The sequence below is a fragment of the Bombina bombina genome, chromosome 4 (genome assembly GCF_027579735.1).
Source record: "Bombina bombina isolate aBomBom1 chromosome 4, aBomBom1.pri, whole genome shotgun sequence".
Lineage (NCBI taxonomy): Eukaryota > Metazoa > Chordata > Amphibia > Anura > Bombinatoridae > Bombina > Bombina bombina.
In genome coordinates this window covers 12,904,029-12,916,625 of record NC_069502.1, presented here as the reverse complement: position 1 = coordinate 12,916,625, position 12,597 = coordinate 12,904,029, and the positions used below count along the sequence as shown (strand labels likewise).

The window sequence follows — 12,597 nt, the reverse complement described above, 5'->3', positions numbered from 1 at the left end:
CTCATATCTGGTGTAACAGTAGTGTAAATTTAAAAAAATAAAACTTTTTTGACTGTGAAACATCAGTCTGCTTGTGTACTCTAATTGCAGTTGCCTGTTTGCCAGCGTGTGTGCCAGGCTCACAGCGTATATTGTGCCCACTTGCCCAGTGCCACTACTCATATCTGTTGTAACAGTAGTGTAAATTTTAAAAAAATTAACTTTTTTGACTGTGAAACATCAGTCTGCTAGTGTAATCTAATTGCAGTTGCCTGCCTGCCAGCGTGTGTGCCAGGCTCACAGCGTATACTGTACCCATTTGCCCAGTGCCACCACTCATATCTGGTGTAACAGTAGTGTAAATTAAAAAAAAAAACTTTTTTGACTGTGAAACATCAGTCTGCTTGTGTAATCTAATTGCAGTTGCCTGCCTGCCAGCGTGTGTGCCAGGCTCACAGCGTATACTGTGTCCACTTGTCCAGTGCCACCACTCATATCTGTTGTAACAGTAGTGTAAATTTAAAAAAAATAAACTTTTTTGACTGTGAAATATCAGTCTGCTAGTGTAATCCAATTGCAGTTGCCTGCCTGCCAGCGTGTATGCCAGGCCCACTTGCCAGTGCCACCACTCATATCTGTTGTAACAGTAGTGTAAATTTAAAAAAAAACTTTTTTGACTGTGAAACATCAGTCTGCTAGTGTAATCTAATTGCAGTTGCCTGTCTTCCAGCGTGTGTGCCAGGCCAACTTGCCCAGTGCCACCACTCATATCTGTTGTAACAGTAGTGTAAATTTAAAAAAAAATAACTTTTTTGACTGTGAAACATCAGTCTGCTAGTATAATACAATTGCAGTTGCCTGCCTGCCAGCATGTGTGCCAGGCTCACAGCGTATACTGTGCCCACTTGCCCAGTGCCACCACTCATATCTGGTGTAACAGTAGTGTAAATTTAAAAAAATAAAACTTTTTTGACTGTGAAACATCAGTCTGCTTGTGTACTCTAATTGCAGTTGCCTGTTTGCCAGCGTGTGTGCCAGGCTCACAGCGTATATTGTGCCCACTTGCCCAGTGCCACTACTCATATCTGTTGTAACAGTAGTGTAAATTTTAAAAAAATTAACTTTTTTGACTGTGAAACATCAGTCTGCTAGTGTAATCTAATTGCAGTTGCCTGCCTGCCAGCGTGTGTGCCAGGCTCACAGCGTATACTGTACCCATTTGCCCAGTGCCACCACTCATATCTGGTGTAACAGTAGTGTAAATTTAAAAAAAAAAAACTTTTTTGACTGTGAAACATCAGTCTGCTTGTGTAATCTAATTGCAGTTGCCTGCCTGCCAGCGTGTGTGCCAGGCCCACTTGCCCAGTGCCACCACTCATATCTGTTGTAACAGTAGTGTAAATTTAAAAAAACAAAACTTTTTTGACTGTGAAACATCAGTCTGCTAGTATAATCTAATTGCAGTTGCCTGCCTGCCAGCGTGTGTGCCAGGCCCACTTGCCCAGTGCCACCACTCATATCTGGTGTAACAGTAGTGTAAATTTAAAAAAACAAAACCTTTTGACTGTGAAACTTCAGTCTGCTTGTGTAATCTAATTGCAGTTGCCTGCCTGCCTGCCAGCGTGTGTGCCAGGCCCACTTGCCCAGTGCCACCACTCATATCTGTTGTAACAGTAGTGTAAATTTAAAAAAAAAAAACTTTTTTGACTGTGAAACATCAGTCTGCTAGTGTAATCTAATTGCAGTTGCCTGCCTGCCAGAGTGTGTGCCAGGCCCACTTGCCCAGTGCCACCACTCATATCTGGTGTAACAGTAGTGTAAATTTCTAAAAAAAACTTTTTTGACTGTGAAACATCAGTCTGCTTGTGTAATCTAATTGCAGTTGCCTGCCTGCCTGCCAGTGTGTGTGCCAGGCTCACAGCGTATACTGTGCCCACTTGCCCAGTGCCACCACTCATATCTGGTGTAACAGTAGTGTAAATTTAAGAAAAAAACTTTTTTGACTGTGAAACATCAGTCTGCTTGTGTAATATAATTGCAGTTGCCTGCCTGCCAGCGTGTATGCCAGGCCCACTTGCCCAGTGCCACCACTCATACCTGTTGTAACAGTAGTGTAAATTTAAAAAAAATAAACATTTTTGACTGTGAAACATCAGTCTGCTAGTGTAATCTAATTGCAGTTGCCTGCCTGCCTGCCAGCGTGTGTGCCAGGCCCACTTTCCCAGTGCCACCACTCATATCTGGTGTAACAGTAGTGTAAATTTAAAAAAAAAAAACTTTTTTGACTGTGAAACATCAGTCTGCTTGTGTAATCTAATTGCAGTTTCCTTCCTGCCAGCGTGTGTGCCAGGCCCACTTGCCCAGTGCCACCACTCATATCTGTTGTAACAGTAGTGTAAATTTAAAAAAAACAAACTTTTTTTGACTGTGAAACATCAGTCTGCTAGTGTATCCTAATTGCAGTTGCCTGCCAGCGTGTGTGCCAGGCCCACGTGTACATTTAAAAAAAAATCAACTTTTTGGACTGTGAAACATCAGTCTGCTTTTTTGTGTCAGGCTCACAGCGTATGCTGTGCCCACTTGCCCAGTGGCACCACTGATATCTTGTTTAATAGTATTGTAAGTGTACATTTAAAAAAGAATGACAGGCAGAGGCAGGCCACCCCGCAGGTGCCGTCGTGGTCGTGGTGCTGTGATTCCCTTTGGCCCTAGAATAATGTCCAGTGTTCAGAGGCCACGTACCATGAACTCGAAAAGTAGTTGACTTTTTAACACAGGACACCCAATCTTCTATAGCTTCCGCTCCGAACCTTGACGCACCATCCTCCTCCAGCTTATCTACGGGCACCTCTCAAGTTACCACTCGCCTGCCTGCCACCACCACCATTACTAGCACCACAGCCGCTTCACTTGATCTGTCAGAGGAGTTATTTAGACATCATTTGGAAGAAATGAGTGATGCGCAACCATCATTGACAGAGGATGTAGATAACAGTGATATGTCTCAGTCAGGCAGCATTACAGACATGGACGTACGGTGTGATGATGATGATGTTGTACCCGCTGCTGCTTCCTTTGTTGATTTGTCAGATACAAGTGAAGCGGTTGATAATGACGATGCGTCCGTGGATGTCACGTGGGTGCCCGCTAGAAGAGAAGAAGAACAGGGGGAAAGTTCAGATGGGGAGACAGAGAGGAGGAGGAGGAGACGAGTTGGAAGCAGGGGGAGGTCGTCGCAAGGAGCTAGTGGCTTAGTCAGACAGCATGCATCGGCACCCGGGGTCAGCCAGACAGCACGCCAATCAACGCATGCTGTTGCCACCACCAGAATGCCGTTATCGCAGGGCTCAGTAATCCTCCGACTCCCATGACCACGCCGGCAAGGACAGGACGCTTTACAGACGTGTTGTTGATGGAGGACATGCAGAGCTTTTTAAGTCCTATGCATCACCACAGCCCTTCGGGGTCCACCCTCAGAGAACGACTCGACCGTCAGGTAGCAGACTAGCTCGCCTTAACTCGACACTCTGAGGAGCGATGAACCCCTTGACTACTGGGTGTGCAGGCTTGACCTGTGGCCTGAGCTATCCCAACTTGCGATAGAACTTCTGGCCTGCCCCGCTTCAAGTGTCCTGTCAGAAAGGACCTTCAGTGCAGCAGGAGGTATTGTCACTGAAAAGAGAAGTCGCCTAGGTCAAAAAAGTCTAGATTACCTCACCTTTATTAAGATGAATGAGGGATGGATACCGAAGGGACTGACATTGAGCGATACATTCAAGTAAAAAAGGCCTGATGAGATGAGCTGCCTTGGGCTAAAAATGGTCCACACGCTGCTGTATTTTATCTTCGAATGCCGGATGACTTGCGTGACTTATCCGCCACCAACTACGGTTCAAGCCGCAATGTTTTAGGGCACTTTCTGCCTGGGAAACAAACATCCATTTTTCTGGCTGCAACAATACCTAATTTTTCAGGCATGTGTACATGCCAAATTTTTCTGACCTCTGGTGCTGCACTGTGGCTTCAAAAACCAAACCAAAAAAAGGCACATAACAGGTATTAAACTGATAGGAATAGTACTACTTAACACACCACTCCTATCTGGTGGCACATTAGATTGCACGCGCAGTACCCCAAATTTGAAGTAGGAGGACCAACCAAGCATCTTTTTCCATCTCCGGTTCCTAAAATCCATGCCATATACACGTCCCCTGATAGGGGGCATAACAGGGATTAAACTGATCAGAATAGTACTACTTAACACACCACTCCTATCTGGTGGCACAGTAGATTGCACGCGCAGTGCCCCAAATTTGAAGTAGGAGGACCGACCAAGCATCTTTTTCCATCTCCCGGTTCCTAAAATCCATGCCATATACACGTCCCCTGGCACAGCAACTGCCTCTGGGAACCTTACCATGGGTCCCAGACTTGTAATTCTCTGTCTGGGAAATTATCTATCTATCAAATCTATCTATTTATCTATCAAATCTATCTATCTATCGTATCTATCAAATGTATATTGCATCTATTGATCTACCTATCTATCAAATCTATCTATCTCGTGGCCGGTCTGTTTTGTGACAGCCACTTGTGTTTCGGCCAAATGTCCGTTGGCTAAAAGTCCGGCCACGATTGCACGCGCAGTGCCCCAAATTTGAAGTAGGAGGATCGACCAAGCATCTTTTTCCATCTCCCGGTTCCTAAAATCCATGCCATATACACGTCCCCTGATAGGGGGCGTAACAGGGATTAAACTGATCAGAATAGTACTACTTAACACACCACTCATATCTGGTGGCACAGTAGATTGCACGCGCAGTGCCCCAAATTACGGACCAAGCATCTTTTTCCATCTCCCGGTTCCTAAAATTCATGCTATATACACGTCCCCTGGCGCCGCAACTGCCTCTGGGAACCTTACCATGGGTCACAGACTGCACGTCTTGTAATTCTCTGTCTGGGAAATTATTTATCTATCAAATCTATCTATTTATCTATCAAATCTATCTATCTATCTATCGTATCTATCGTATCTATCGTATCTATCGTATCTATCAAATGTATATTGCATCTATTGATCTATCTATCTAATCTATGTATCTATCTATCTATCTATCTATCAAATCTATCTATCTCGTGGCCAGACTGTTTTGTGACAGCCACTTGTGTTTCGGCCAAATGTCCGTCGGACAAATGTCCATCGGCCATTCGGCCAAATGTCCGTTGGCTAAAAGTCCGGCCACGATTGCATGCGCAGTGCCCCAAATTTGAAGTAGGAGGACCGACCAAGCATCTTTTTCCATCTCCCGGTTCAAAAAATCAATGCCATATACATGTCCCCTGATAGGGGGCGTAACAGGTATGAAACTGATCAGAATAGTACTACTTAAAACACCACTCATATCTGGTGGCACAGTAGATTGCACGCGCAGTGCCCCAAATTTGAAGTAGGAGGACCGACCAAGCATCTTTTTCCATCTCCCGGTTCCTAAAATCCATGCCATATACACGTCCCCTGGCGCTGCAACTGCCTCTGGGAACCTTACCATGGGTCCCAGACCGCACGTCTTGTAATTCTCTGTCTGGGAAATTATATATCTATCAAATCTATCTATTTATCTATCAAATCTATCTATCTATCTATCTATCTTTCTATCGTATCTATCAAATGTATATTGCATCTATTGATCTATCTATCTAATCTATGTATCTATCTATCAAATCTATCTGTCTTGTGGCCGGACTGTTTTGTGACAGCCACTTGTGTTTCGGCCAAATGTCCGTCGGCCAAATGTCCGTTGGCTAAAAGTCCGGCCACGATTGCACGCGCAGTGCCCCAAATTTGAAGTAGGAGGATCGACCAAGCATCTTTTTCCATCTCCCGGTTCCTAAAATCCATGCCATATACACGTCCCCTGATAGGGGGCGTAACAGGGATTAAACTGATCAGAATAGTACTACTTAACACACCACTCATATCTGGTGGCACAGTAGATTGCACGCGCAGTGCCCCAAATTTGAAGTAGGAGGACCGAACAAGCATCTTTTTCCATCTCCCGGTTCCTAAAATCCATGCCATATACACGTCCCCTGGCGCCGCAACTGCCTCTGGGAACTTTACCATGGGTCCCAGACCACACGTCTTGTAATTCTCTGTCTGGGAAATTATATATCTATCAAATCTATCTATTTATCTATCAAATCTATCTATCGTATCTATCAAATGTATATTGCATCTATTGATCTATCTATCTAATCTATGTATCTATCTATTTATCAAATCTATCTCGTGGTTGTGCAAATGGAATGTTTGCGGTTGTTTGTGGTGCGTTAAACGGGGAGTTTGGTCTGTCACTGTGAAGCGGGCGTAACCCTTACACTACCTGATCGATACAACATCATACCTGATGTTTTAAAGCACGTTATTCCAAACAATTTAGGAATGTTAGGTGATTTATGCCCTTTATGGATTAAAACCAGACTCTGCATCAACTATGTAATTTTACGTGGGAGTTTTGCCATGGATCCCCCTCCGGCATGCCACAGTCCAGGTGTTAGTACCCTTGAAACAACTTTTCAATCACTATTGTGGCCAGAAAGAGTCCCTGTGGGTTTTAAAATTTGCCTGCCTATTGAAGTCAATGGCGGTTTGCCCGGCTTGCACGTTCGCGAACATTTGCGGATGTTCGCGTTCGCTGTTCGCAAACGGAAAATTTTCAGTTCGCGACATCACTAGTCATCAGCTTACAGGTACTGTCTTCTGATGCTCATTGTCTGATCAGTACTTACTACTATTAGTCATTAGTTTACAGGTACTGTCTACTGATGCTCATTGTGTGATCAGTACTTACTACTATTATTCATCAGCTTACAGGAACTGTCTTCTGATGCACATTGTCTAATCATTACTTACTACTATTAGTCATTAGCTTACAGGTACTGTCTTCTGATGCTCATTGTGTGATCATTACTTACTACTATCAGTCATTAGCTTACAGGTAACTGTCTTCTGATGCGCATTGTCTGATCATTACTTACTACTATTAGTCATTAGCGTACAGGTACTGTCTTCTGATGCTCATTGTCTGATCAGTACTTACTACTATTAGTCATTAGCTTACAGGTACTGTCTTCTGATGCTCATTGTCTGATCAGTACTTACAACTATTAGTCATCAGCTTACAGGTACTGTCTTCTGATGCTCATTGTGTGATTGGTACTTACTACTATTAGTCATTAGCTTACAGGTACTGTCTTCTGATGCTCATTGTCTGATCAGTACTTACTACTGTGACAGACCCTTCGGTCAGGACTGAAAGCGTTAACTTTATTTTCTAAATACAAGTTTGCTGGCATCAGCTATAATTAAGTTAGTGATAAGCATTCCATTGTTTAATCACTCTCAGAGAGCAGACGCCTAAGTGATAAGGAAAGCCAAGAGTGTCTTGTGTTTAAAGTGTTAAGTAATGTAATTCTATTGTTTCATGTCAAAGGGCGTTTTCCCCTTTTATCTAATGTACAACAGTCTTTCAACCCCCCATCTGGGGTCAAACCTGTATAAATACTAGGCATCTAGCCTTTAATAAATGACATTCTGTTTTAAACCTGAAATGTGGAGCCTGGTCTCATGTTGAGGGGGAAACTGATTGGGGTTGTGAATTGCTGATTCCCTATGCAGGACATTGTTCATCTGGTATTAACCCTTGGTACACTGTTGGTACCGTAACAATTGGTGGCAAGCTACGGAATGAACCTTATCGCCCAGAAGAGCAACTACACAAGCCAGTAACCTCAGGAAGAGGGGGATTATTACAATACTGACAAAGATGGAAAGAGTACCAGGGACAGAAGGAACCAATGGGCCCAGCATAGCAGACAGAACCCCTGAAGAAGCAAGCTTTGATCGGGCGGTTAAAATAAGACTGGCACATTATGGCCCCAACCCATCTGCAGAAATTATCGACCGGGTCATAGCAGCTGTGGAAGCCAACCTACTTCGCCAAAGCGGCGCTGCAGCAAACCCAGTGGAAAAGAGAAAAGTAAATTTTGCAGATTTTGAGAGGCAATGTGCACTATACAAGGTACCCGCAGAGGACTGGGTCACGATATTATCCGGAAAATTATCCGGCCGGGCCAGTGAGGCTTTTCGGGCCATTCCAGATGAGGAAGTCGGGGATTATAATACTGTAAAAGAGGCTCTGCTCTCCAGGTATGCAGTTACACCGGAGGCATACCGGAGGCAGTTCAGAGACACTATCAAATTAGCGGGTGATTCCTACGTTGAGTGGGCATGTAAGGTGCACCGCACAGCAGCTCACTGGATGGCGGGGTGCCAAGCCGTATCTGGGGAAGAGGTGCTGCAGCTATTCCTGTTGGAACATTGCTTTGACAAGTTATCAGCAGGAGTTAGAGAGTGGGTTCGGGACCGTAAACCCTCCACCCTGCATGAAGCTGCTCGCTTGGCAGATGAGTATACGGATGCCCGCAAACTGGACACTGCTACCACTAAGCCCCCTGCCAGAGTGGAGTACAGACCCCCAGTCACCCCAGCAGCTGCCAGTTACCAAACCCCGGTGCACCGCTATACCCCACGGCCTCCAGCCACGAACTATCCTCAGATAGTTCAATTCACGGGGCTACTCACAGCCTATTCGGTGCTTTGGATGTAAGCAACTTGGGCACAAGAGACCAGAGTGTCCCCTAAATGCAGCGAACCAAGCACAGTCCTGGAGAAGACCCGCCGGCGGAATCCCACGTAACCCTCAGCCTGCGGCCCACTACGTAGAGGCGCAAGAATGCTGGGGCATCCTACATGAGGCAGACCTTGTGCAAGCTGCCCACCGGAATAACCGGCAACTGGTTAAAGTGAATGGGAAGGAGGTCAGTGGTCTACGGGATACTGGTGCTACCATGACCTTGCTTCAAAAGAACTTGGTGTCTGAGAAACAGCACACTGGAGACACTGTGGCTTTGAGGGTAGCAGGGGGCGCTGTGTTCCGCCTACCTGTTGCCAGGGTACATTTGGATTGGGGAGGGGGTGCTAGACCTGTGAATGTGGGGGTCATGAAGGATTTACCAGCTGATGTTCTCCTTGGAAATAACTTGGCCCCCCTTGTTTCTGCCTACGCTCCTATGGGTCCCGCCGATGTTAACCCTGTGACTACCCATGCCCAGATCCGTGCAGCAGAGACTGACCCACCTGCTGCTAAGCCCCAGGACGCTGAGCTCAGTAAATCTCTATCCGCTATTGATACGTGGAAGTCCCGTTACAATGCGCTGATGAAGGAGAAGAGTCACGTAGAGGATGAAATGGTCACGTTAAATAATCATGTAACCGTGCTAGCGGGAGAGAAGAGGAGTGCAGAGGAAAAAGCACGTTTAGAACAGGAATCTCTGCTAGACAAGCTGCACCGACAGACTGCAGAAAACACCAGCTTGAGAGTGGAACATGAAACCTTAAAGACAAACTTAGCGACACTTGAGGAGAAGCTGATGCTGGCTCATAGTGAGGTGCAGCAACTCAAGGGCACCCTATGTCAGTATGAAGGGATTGTGGATACCTATAAAGAGCAGGTACAAAAAACTTGTAAAGAAGCTGATGGGATTTTGAATACTATTTAGCCCTGGTCTGGGCACTGAAGAAGTTGAACCCTTGTTTGTATGGACAGGAATTCTCTCTCATAACGGGAATACAGATGGATTGTCCTGGCAAACTGACATGCCTACCACCTCCTAGTCCGGTCATCCCCAGGTTGACCCGCCAAAGGGTCAAGCCAGGTCTGCCGGAGTGTTCCACAAGGGGGGAGCTATGTGACAGACCCTTCGGTCAGGACTGAAAGCGTTAACTTTATTTTCTAAATACAAGTTTGCTGGCATCAGCTATAATTAAGTTAGTGATAAGCATTCCATTGTTTAATCACTCTCAGAGAGCAGACGCCTAAGTGATAAGGAAAGCCAAGAGTGTCTTGTGTTTAAAGTGTTAAGTAATGTAATTCTATTGTATCATGTCAAAGGGCGTCTTCCCCTTTTATCTAATGTACAACAGTCTTTCAACCCCCCATCTGGGGTCAAACCTGTATAAATACTAGGCATCTAGCCTTTAATAAATGACATTCTGTTTTAAACCTGAAATGTGGAGCCTGGTCTCATGTTGAGGGGGAAACTGATTGGGGTTGTGAATTGCTGATTCCCTATGCAGGACATTGTTCATCTGGTATTAACCCTTGGTACACTGTTGGTACCGTAACAACTACTATTAGTCATTAGTTTACAGGTACTGTCTTCTGATGCACATTGTCTGATCATTACTTACTACTATTAGTCATTAGCTTACAGGTACTGTCTTCTGATGCACATTGTCTGATCATTACTTACTACTATTAGTCATTAGCTTACAGGTACTGTCTTCTGATGCTCATTGTGTGATCATTACTTACAACTATTAGTCATTAGCTTACAGGTACTGTCTTCTGATGCACATTGTCTGATCATTACTTACTACTATTAGTCATTAGCTTACAGGTACTGTCTTCTGATGCGCATTGTGTGATCATTACTTACAACTATTAGTCATTAGCTTACAAGTGCTGTCTTCTGATGCTCATTGTCTGACCATTACTTACTACTATTAGTCATTAACTTACAGGTACTGTCTTCTGATGTGCATTGTCTGATCATTACTTACTACTATTAGTCATTAGCATACAGGTACTGTCTTCTGATGCACATTGTCTGATCATTATTTACTATTAGTCATAAGTTTACAGGTACTGTCTTCTGATGCTCATTGTGTGATCATTACTTACAACTATTAGTCATTAGCTTACAAGTGCTGTCTTCTGATGCACATTGTCTGATCATTACTTACTACTATTAGTCATAAGTTTACAGGTACTGTCTTCTGATGTGCATTGTCTGATCATTACTTACTACTATTAGTCATTAGCTTACAAGTGCTGTCTTCTGATGCACATTGTCTGATCATTATTTACTACTATTAGTCATAAGTTTACAGGTACTGTCTTCTGATGCTTATTGTTTGATCAGTACTTACTACTATTAGTCATAAGTTTACAGGTACTGTCTTCTGATGCTTATTGTTTGATCAGTACTTACTACTATTAGTCATTAGCTTACAGGTACTGTCTTCTGATGTTCATTGTATGATATATACACTTATATATATATATATATATATACTTATATATACACTTATAGTGTCAACCTCATGACATCCACTTATAGTACACTCCCATGACATCTGCCTATAGTGTCACCCTCCGTGACATCTAATGTAATCCTTTATAGAGTAGTCCACTGTGACATCTGCCTACAGTATTCCTTTTTTTATAGTGCCACTCCCTGTCGTATCTACCAATAGTGTTACCTCATATAGTGTCACACCTAGTAAAGTGTCTAGCCCTTTAGTGTCACCCCCTGGGACATATACCTACAGTGTCACCCCCTATAGTGTCACCCCTTGTTACATCTATCTGGGACATATACCGACATACACCCTCTTGCGACATTTGCTTAATGTGTCACCCCCTGTGACATCTACCTACAGTGTCATTCCTATCATATCAGAGCTCTTTATCTGCCATAGAACAAAGTTAGTCTCATAGGTACCTGTTGTGATATTGCATATCCAATAATGATGTCACCCTCAGGGATGTCCCAGGATACGGTGGCAGAGTTGGCTTTGAGTTGTGTCACTGTCACATTGGCGGGAGATGGGGGTCGGTCTATGGAAAAATAGCAGGACATGAGAACATAACAGCACCTCTATGTTACAGGTAACAGTGTGACATTATATATGTGGGGGAATGTGACTTGCCTAGTGCATTACTCACACAGACAATGGCTTCATCTATACAATGTTGCTACTTTACCCTTCAGAGGAAGAACTTTTTTTCACTTTCTGCGATGAGATTTTGTTAGATTTTTCTGCAATTTTTAAATAAAATAAAGTTTACTTCCAGAAAAAAAAAACAGCTTTGCAGACTGAAAGGCAAGGGGTGTGCTTGAGAAAATGTGAGAGCCAGCCAACAATAAATTCACTGCTGCTTTGCAGCGCTATTGCATATTTCACTGTTTACTTCAAACAGCACTTTGCTCTGGATGTGCTGTGTTAAGGAAAACTTACATAGTGCAGCCAAAGTACAGCTTTGTTTGAAGAGAACAGCCTAATATGGAGCAGCGCTGAAAGTTAAATCTCTAACAGTTCCTGCATGTGTCCTGTTCTTTCTGCAGATATGATGCATTTTCTGGGATGATATCTCAGATCACTGCAAGTTCTGACTTTACCCCAGGAACAGGAATTCAGAATGACTTTACAAGATTGTGATACAGCTGTAGTGTGCTCAGTAATCAGATACAGCTGTAGTATGCTCAGTAATCTGATACAGCTGTAGTGTGCTCAGTAATCAGATACAGCTGTAGTATGCTCAGTAATCAGATACAGCTGTAGTGTGCTCAGTAATCAGATACAGCTGTAGTATGCTCAGTAATCAGATACAGCGGTAGTGTGCTCAGTAATCAGATACAGCTGTAGTGTGCTCAGTAATCTGATGCAGCTGTAGTGTGCTTAGTAATCAGATACAGCTGTAGTGTGCT

At 43.9% G+C, this 12,597-nt stretch overlaps 1 protein-coding gene across 1 annotated transcript in view; it reads right to left on the bottom strand.

Annotated features, from left to right (window-relative positions):
- FNDC4 (fibronectin type III domain containing 4) overlaps nt 1-12,597 on the bottom strand; it is a 110,117-nt gene that overhangs the window by 49,711 nt on the left and 47,809 nt on the right. Inside the window, exon 2 of the mRNA XM_053710943.1 lies at nt 11,611-11,726. Within this exon, the coding sequence (XP_053566918.1) occupies nt 11,611-11,726 (116 nt within the window). The remainder of the gene's footprint in view (nt 1-11,610; nt 11,727-12,597) is intronic.